The 9461-nt window shown below is 35.9% G+C and overlaps 1 protein-coding gene across 3 annotated transcripts in view; it reads right to left on the reverse strand.

Moving 5' to 3' along the window:
- Positions 1 to 9461, reverse strand: part of HERC4 (HECT and RLD domain containing E3 ubiquitin protein ligase 4) — a 149953-nt gene that overhangs the window by 93428 nt on the left and 47064 nt on the right. For all 3 annotated transcript variants that reach the window (XM_006835820.1, XM_006835822.1, XM_006835821.1), the window contains one exon: positions 2185 to 2344. In XM_006835820.1, coding sequence (XP_006835883.1) covers positions 2185 to 2344 — 160 coding nt within the window. The remainder of the gene's footprint in view (positions 1 to 2184; positions 2345 to 9461) is intronic.

The raw sequence follows: 9461 nt of genomic DNA on the forward strand, positions 1-9461 counted from the left end.
GCTACCAGAGCTCCTTAGTGACCCTATGTACAACTGTGCAAAATACTGCCTGATCCCATGCTATCCTCATAACATTGCTATGTTTGAGCCCACTGTTGTAGCCACTTTGTCAATCCCTCTCATTTTTTGATGGACCATTACTAATGACCCTCTACTTTAATAGACATGATGTCCTTTTTTCCAGAGTCTGGTCCCACCTGAAAACATGTCCAAAGTGCAAGAGACATAGCCTTGCCATCCTGTGTTCTAAGGCACTTTCTAGCTGTACTTCTTCCAACACATTGTTCTTCTGGCAGTCCATGGCATATTCAATATTCTTTACCAATACCATAATTCAGAGGCATAAATCCTTCTCTAGTCTTCTTTATTCACTGTTCAGCTTTCACATGCATATGAAGTTATTTAACACACAATGGCTTGGGTCAAGCGAACCTCAGCCCTGAAAGTGACATCTTTGCTTTTAAGACTTTGAAAGGTCTTTTGCAGCAGATCTGCTAAATGCAATAAATGGTCTGATGTCTGGACTACTGCTTCCATGGACACTGATTGTGAATTGAAGTAAAATGAAATCCTTGGCAATGTCAGTATTTTCTCCATTTATAATGTTGCTTCTTGGTCCAGTTGTGAAGACTGTTCTTTTATGTTAAGATGTAATACATATAGAAAGGTGTAGTCTTTGATATTTCAGTAAATGCTTCAAGTTCTCCTTATTTTCAGCAAACAAGGTTATGTCCTCTACATATTGCACATTGTTAATGAGTCTTACTCTGATTCTGATGCTGGGTGTTTTCTTTTTAACTTATTATTGTAAATTGGATGAAAGGTCTGATGCTGTGTTGTTCTTCATACAGTCCAGTTTCTCAGATTATTTGCCTAGCATATAGACTGAATACGTATGTAAAAGTATACAACCCTGATGCACACCTTATCCTAACTGTTGTTGTTGTTGTTAAATGTCATCGAGTCAGATCAGACTCATAGTCACCCTGTAAAGGGTTTTCAAGGGTCTGCCGGTGGGTTTGAACTGCCGTCCTTGTGGTTCAAACTGACCTTGAGGTTCAAACCGACCTTGAGGTTGAATGCTTTATCCCACAGTGTCACACCATGAAAGGATACAACTCTGATGCACACCTTATCCTAGTAGCTACAATCAATCTTAAACCAAGAAAAAAAAAAAGTTAATTTCAAAATAAAATACATTAAATATATGTAAAAAACAAAAATGCCACCTGGACTAAATCTAAAATTAGTTTAAGGATATCTTGATTCCCTGGAGGGTTCTCTCGCGCTCTCTCTTTTTTTACATTTGGAGGAAACGACTCAAAAATTTAAGAAGGGAAGAACTTCTGTAATTTAAAATACTAGATATGGTTTAGTGTATTACTTATATATCTAAAAGATATGGAATACTTCTCTTCAAATTTTTACTTAGATATGTTCTTGTTTTTCCAATTCCTTGGAAACCCTATACAGGGTCACTATAGGTCGGAATCGACTTGACAGCACTTAACAACAAGTATTAAAATAATGTTAAATCTTAAAGACTACAATATTGGTGAGAAATTATTTCTTAGTTTTAGGATCAGCTAATGGTTAACATGGGGAGTCCAGTGGTTCTGTAGGATAAATACTGGTATGCTAAGCACAGTCAGTGGTTCAAGCCCACCAGCAACTCCACAGGAGAAAGTTGAGACTTTCTGCTCCCGCAAAGATTTACAGCCTTGGGAAACCCTTACAGGCTCACTATGAGTAAGAACCAATTAATATAAGTGAAACCATGGTCATAGCTGTGAAAAAAAAAGAAAGTGACTGAATTATTTTTATATCAAGCATGTTGAATGAACTTCCATATTCAATAAAACCTGATAAAGACTCAAAAATGTTAGCAAAATCATACAACCAATATATAAGAAATACATCAATAACCAAGGTATTCATGCCTTTCTTTACAAGCACAAATGTAACCTCTATTGATTTGGTAGAACATATAAATGAAGTAAATAAAAAATGTAAATGAATCTAAATGAAAGACAACAATCTACCTAGTGAACCCTGGAAGAACAGACCATGGAAAAAAAAATAATGAGATGCCAGCTCATTAACGTTCACATTAAGCAGACTGATTTAGATTAACAAATTTATTACAAAAGTTTTTTAAAGACCTCTTTTTGGTCACCTTGTTACCTGGGTACTCTGATACATTCGTCTGATCCTAGTAGGCCAAGCTGTCCATCAGAATCAAGACCCCAAGCATATACCTGGCCCTTGTCATTTAGCGCTAATGTATGAGCTTCTCCACATGAAACAGCTACAATATTTTGGGCATCCAGGGCAACAACCTGCTCTATAAAAATCAAGAAGAGAAAAATTACATTCTAGTTTTGAACTTTCTTCCAACTAAGAATATAATACATCAAATCCTCATTTCATGCAAAAAAGCCAGGGGAATGTTTAAATACACACTGGCACTGAGGTTTAATGTGCCAGACTGCAAAGCCATTTGAACTACAAGGTCGGTGGTTCAAGCTCACCAGTCACTCCTTGGAAACCCTATACAGGGTCGCTATGGGTCGGAACCGACTCGACGGCACTTAACAACAACACCAACAAACACAGCTTCAGTAATTCTTAAAAATCTAGTAAATGTGCTTTACCCATAATTTTTCTTGTGGTAAATACAGATAAACACTGTAGCACATGATCAGTCCAGTATAAGGGACATGAACATTTTAGAGAAGTTAAAGGTTCATACAGATTCTCCCAGAAAATGTTCTCTGTCATTACCAATAGAAAGAAAATTTCACATGAAAGGAAAGAAACCATTTTAATAATCTGGCCTATTTGATTTTTTTAAAGCAATAAAATCATAATTGCCACATATGAATCAGAAGTGACCGATTGGCAACCAACAATAACAAAAACAATGGTGTGATTCTGAAGTTAATTAAATGATTTAGAATCTGGCAATTACTGACAGAAAATATATTCTATATGATCGCATAAAATCTGCTGGCTATGGTGAGTCATAAAAAGGAAATGACTGTTTTAATAACCAAAGATCTAGAAACTCTATGTGGTTAAATAGTGTCTCTTTTTGTATATATTCTGTGTATGTCTTTTAAAATTATATGAGGTTTCAATAAGTTTGTGGGGGGAAAATCCATTCTTTTAACTTCACTTTTCTATGAACATTTTGAAGACCCCCTTATATTGTAGAAATACACAAAAGGAAAACAATACACTTTCCCCTTGAAAATCAATTAAAGTAGAATTACGGCATCATTTGTTTATAGCAAAATATTTTCCCTAAGTCTGATTATGAAAAAACAAGTAAAACATAAAAGATTTGGTACTTCGCTGTCTCTGTAAGATAAATTCCTCTGCCAACGGACCAAGAAATAAGTCAGTGTCTCCAGGAAAATCCTCAAAGAAGTAAGTAAACGCAAAAAGTAGAAAAATTTAAAAGACAAGTAGTGTGAATAAGACTGGTTGTAAAATCAACAAGACCCAAATCCAAGAAACAAGGATAGTCATCTATCTATATCAAACATTGATATCTAAGGTGTATCTCTTGTTTTCCAATCACTAGAGACATAAAGATGGTGAAAAAAAAAGTGAGTGCTAGCCATCAAGAGGCTACAGAAAAAGCCTATAGAGCCCTAGTGTTGCAGTGGGTTAAGTGTTCAGTTGCTAATCAAAAGGCCAGTGGTTCTAACCTACCAGCTGCTCCTCAGGAGAAAGATGTGGCAGTCTGCTTTCATAAATACTTTCAGCCTCGGAAACCCTATGGAACAGTTTTCCTCTATCCTACTGAGTCACTATGAACTGGAACCAACTCAGTGGTAATGGGTTTGCTTTGGTTTAATCTTTACTGAAGCAGATTGCTATATCTCTCCAATCTGGAATAGCTGGTGGGTTCAAACCACCGACCTTTTGATCTTGCAGCCAAGAGATTAACAAACATGCTACCAGAGCTCACACTGATGTTGTTTGTTGTTGTTACGTGCTGTTGAGTCAGTTCTGACTCATAGCCATTCTGTACAGAATTTCCGGGGAGTGCTGGTGGGTTTGAATCTCCAACCTACATACAGCACCATACCACAACTCCATTGTATGTACACTGATGTTGTTAAGTGCCATCAAGTTGGTTTTGACTGTATAGGGTTTCAGAGGAACAGATGTTGGGTGTGAACTGCCAACCTTGTGGTTCACAGTCTGGTGCTGATACTACAGTGCCACACCAGGAGTACAAATAAGTGACATTATCTAATAAAACATTTAACATTTACCCTTTAAACCCAACAATCACACTTTTAGGAATTTCTCTTACCGATACACCTAAGCACAAAATAATACAAGAGGGCTTCAAAAATTATATAAATACAAGAGGGTTTCAAAAAGCTTGTGGGCAAAAGACAAAATTCCGTTACAAGATAATGTAATTTTTCCAGGAACTCTTTGAAGTCCCCTCAGTTAATTTCAACATGGTATAAAACAGTGTAAGATTGGAAACACTAAATATCCAAAAATAAAGGATTTCATCTACACAATGGAATACTATGCACTGCAAAAAAATGAAGACCCAAGAGACTGTGGCTTTTAATCACCATTCATATAAAAAGTTTGACAACAGCTATCACTGTGCTCACATCAATTATTACTGGTTCACAATAATGATCTTTAAGGAACATGTAAGTAATGAAAATATAGGTAGAAGAGATTGTCTCTGGGGGAGAAACATTTTTTTCAGACATAAGTAAAAATGAAAAGATAAAGAAATGAAACATATTTAATATACAATCCAGTAAATATTAATAGCACATTTCAATATACCTCTTACAGGTTTTAGCGTATTGTCATTTCAGATTCATTCCCTTGTTTCACTTAAATTATTAAAAAGTATTACTTTGCAAAACTTTGAGGATGCATCATTGTCTTGAAGAGAAAACAGTCATTTTTTGTGTGTGTCATAATTGAAAAGCATTTCCCTTTTTAGATTTGTAAGGACCAATTAAAATGGTGAATCTGAGTTTCTAATTTCTTTATCATCTACCTCCTTCCAATCACCTTTTGTATGCACACCAGACTTCAGCGATTGTTCACTTACAAACATTAACAAATAAATTCTCATGTGCCTAGTATACAGAAAAACAAACAAACACTAAAACACATTCTTTTTAGAAAAACAGGATAGGTCCAGGTTCCTGTTGCAAAATATTACATGATTAAGTCCTTCCTGTTGAATCATTAACTAGATATGAATATCCTATTTCCTTTGAGATCTTAAAAACATATCATTCATTTATCAATTCTTGCGTTAGTGAAAATTCATCTGGTTCAATTCACACAGGGGACACCTTAAAATCCAATCAAATAATTTCCAAACAAATGAGATGTTCCATCGACATTTCAGATATAACCAGAAAATTGAAATTCATTTTGGAGACGACACAAGTTGATTCAGTAATTGCATACATAGTCTGTTTATGTAAATAAGCACTAAGGAACTCTAGTGGCTTAAATGGTTTACGCACACTCAGCTGGTAACCAAAAGGTATGGGTTTGAATTACCCAGCAGCTCCTCAGGAAAAAGACCTGGTGGATCAATCTACTTCTATAAAGATTACATTCACGAAAACCCTAAAGAGCAATTCTACTCTGCCACATGGGGTTGCTATGAATCGAAAATCAACTCAACAGTATCTAACTACAATAACCCCTATCAACACAACACCTCCTAGACAACCAATTACAAAATATAGACAGTCCATATGGAGCCATTTACTAAGCAGGGTTCAAGCATGATCATAAGATACAACCACCAATAAGAACATGCTCTGAGAATCATGCAAACAGAGAAAACAAAAAATAATGTATTATCCTAATGCTACAGAAACATCATCAGTAATATATTCACAGTTGTTATTGTCAAGTATCATTGAGTTGGTTCTGACTCATAGCGACTCTGTTTAGGGTTTCTGAGGATCAGCTAGTGGGTTTGAACCACCGACCTTGTGGTTAGAAGTCCAGTGCTTACCCTACAGCGCCACACCAAGATCAGCACCTTTTTAAAGCTGCATCTTACTCAAAAATTAAAAATTTTTATCATAAATCGAGGAACACAAGGGCTTTGAAGGATAAACACTGAACTCTGAATCACAAGGGCAGCGGTTCGATCCCACCAGCCGCTCTGGGGGAGAAAGATGCCATTTTCTGCTCCCACAAACATTTACGTACAGCCTCAGAAACCATATTCTTATATAGAGATACAGGGATGCTATGAGTTGAAATCAAATTGATGGCACTCAACAACAAAATCTGCATCTTATTGAAAATTTTAAAATTTTATAATAACATTAAGAGACAACACAAACTTTATCAGATTATTTAGTATCCTCTTGTATCTACAGATCTTAAGATCTTTTACAAATATTCTAAGGGGATCACATAGCAGTTTTCACAGTAAAACTATTTTGTATGATACTGTAATAATGGACAGATGACATTAAGCATTTTTCAGAACACATAGGACTATACAATATAGTGAATTCGATTATGAACTGTGGACCTAGTTAACAATAAGCTGTCAATATTGGTTCATCAATTGAACCACAGAAATGAAAGATGTTAATAGAAGAAACAATGTGCAGCGGGGGGAAGGGGTAACTGGTAAATCTCTGTACTTTCTGTACAATTTTCCTGAATACCTAAAACCACTCTAAGGCATAATCTTTATTATTATTATTTTCTGAAGACATTGCTGTGAAGTTAGCCAACAACTGCCAGCCATGTTTCAAACACAATCCACAAGGTTCAAACAAACCTCAAGGTCGAGTGTTTATCCTATTTACTCTGAATATTTCAATATCAAGCAAATCTGATTTTGAAATTTACAAAGTTTCTATTTGACAATTACATTATCATTTCTATATTGTTGTTAAGTGCTATTGAGTCATTTCTGACTCATAATGACCCTGTATAGGATTTCTGAGGTGCTGACTGTTGAGTTTGAACCACCGACCCATACCAAAGAAGAAGAAAAAAGGCAAAAGCGTTATTTAAACACAATTAACAAAGGGCACACTTCTCTAAATAATCTTTAACTCACAAAAAATTGATTTTTAGAGAAAGCAAGTTGCCAACATGTACTGTAATTCTAAACAGATATACTCTCTGCTTGCTGCTGGAGAACATTAAAATTACCATGGACTGCTAGAAGAACAAACTAATCTGTCTTAGAAGCAGTGCAGCCAGAATGCGCCTTAGAAGCCAGGATGGTGAGACTTCGTCTCTCATACTTTGGACATGATATCAAGTCAGTGAAGACCCCCAACAAAATGGATTGACACAATGGCAATATAAATAAACAAACAGAAATAGGGCTCAAACAAAACAATTGTGAGGCTGGCATGGGACCAAGTGATGTTTTGTTCTGTTGTGTACTGGGTCATCGTGAGTGTGAACTAACTCAACAGTACTTAATAACAACACACTCTCTGCTACACGAACTCTTCCTTTTAGGGATTTGCTATACATTGTACTAGAAGTAAAAAAAGGAAATAATCGGGATTTCCAATAACAGGCAATTAGATCAATACATTATAGAATTTTCATATCATGGAAACTGATGCTTTGATTTCAAAAGAATGTCTCTATGGTAACATGAAAGGATTGTAATACAAGAGAGCTTCAAAAAGTTAGTGGAAATATTCCATTATCTTTTAATTCCATTTTTCCACATACTGTTTGAAGCCCCCTCATACATTAAGTGAAGAAAGCAAATCACAGAACTTTATGTCTACAGGTCTAATCAACATCAAACCCACTGCCATTCAGTTGGCTCCAACAGCACCCTGTACAGGATTTCCGAGGCTATAAGATTTTACGGGAGCAGAAAGCCTCCTCTTTTGCCTATGAAGTGGCTGGTGGGTTTACATTATCATTTTACAGTTTGCAGTCCAGTGTTTATCCCATAACATCACCAGGTCTCCTTTGTATTGATACTGTTGTTGTTAAGCGCTGCCAGGTCAGTTCTGACTTACAGGTGACCCTATATCCAGTTTTCCAAGAAGCAGCTCATGGGTATGAACTGTTGACCTTGGAGTTAGCAGTCCAGTGCTTATCCTACAATGCCACACCATGACTCCTTGTATTTAGGCACATTATTGTTGTTGTCGAGTGCCGTTGAGTCAGTTCCAGGTTATAGCAATCCTGTATAGGGTTCTCCAAGGAGCTGCTGGTGGGTTTGAACTGCTAACCTTGTGGTTCAAATCACAGTTGAGTGCTTATCCTACAGCACCATCTCAGGACTCCCAGAGGAAAAACATAAAAGAAATATAAACAGTTAACAGTAGTCCTCTTTATAATCTGTGGGGGGCTTTCCCTTTTTAAATAATGTATTTCTAAAACTTTTAAAAAGAAATAACCTACATATATTATTTTTGGTAACCAGAAAAACCTAAAAATTGGGTTTTTATTTTTAAAGATTAAAAAGTCCCCAACTTATAAACAGCCTTAAGCCCCACAAGAACAAATGTTCTGTTTTCCAAAATCAAACACAGAAGAAACAACTAACCTGGTGTGGCAGATTTTCTTACCAAGGGAACTCAGGCAATATAGTCAGATATTGTTTATCCTAATAACAGTGCTACATACAAGGGGGCTTCAAAAAGTTCATGGTAAATAGAATTAAATGATAATGGAAATTTTAACATGAATTTTTGAAGTCCCCTCATATTAAGTTAAATGTTGCCTACAAATACCTATCCTGACCTTTTTAGAACCGGAAAAGCAAGAGAGCTAAATAAGTCAAGACAGGTGAAAAGTGGAAACACATTTCTATTATTCAAATTTAAAATGCAAGTGGATTTTTCTATAATAAATATTAAAAGGTCAATTAAACATAACCTTGCATAGTATTATACTTCAGTATAATCTGCTCCTGTAAAGATTTATAGCCTCGGAAACCCTGTACAAGGTTCCTATGAGTCAGAACTGACTCCACGGCAAATAACACCATAACTATGTTTTAAACAGGATTTGTTTGAAAACCTATTTGTGATCTCTAGAAATATTGCCATAAGCCAAAACAAAGTTAAAAACAAGACTCATTTAAAAAATCAGGGACTATGGCTCCACATAGTAAGCACTGGACTGAGAACCAAAGATCAGCGATTCGAGCCCACCAGCCACTATGAGGTAGAAAGATACGGCTTTCTACTTCCTCAAGGATTTACAGCTTCGGAAATCTTATACAGAGACTAACAGTCAGAACAGATTCAACGTCACTTTAACAACAATGCTATATAAAAATATAATCAACAAGAGCAATAACACAGAATACTAGACAAAGCAGGTTCAGGGGACAGCTCCAGAAATCTGAACCACATATAGAGGAATATTTAGAAAGTTTGAAGGCTTATAGCCAGTGGAATTTGTAACGGAAGCAAGAAATCTTGGGC

Source organism: Chrysochloris asiatica, unplaced genomic scaffold (assembly GCF_000296735.1).
Source record: "Chrysochloris asiatica unplaced genomic scaffold, ChrAsi1.0 scaffold00020, whole genome shotgun sequence".
Taxonomy (NCBI): domain Eukaryota; kingdom Metazoa; phylum Chordata; class Mammalia; order Afrosoricida; family Chrysochloridae; genus Chrysochloris; species Chrysochloris asiatica.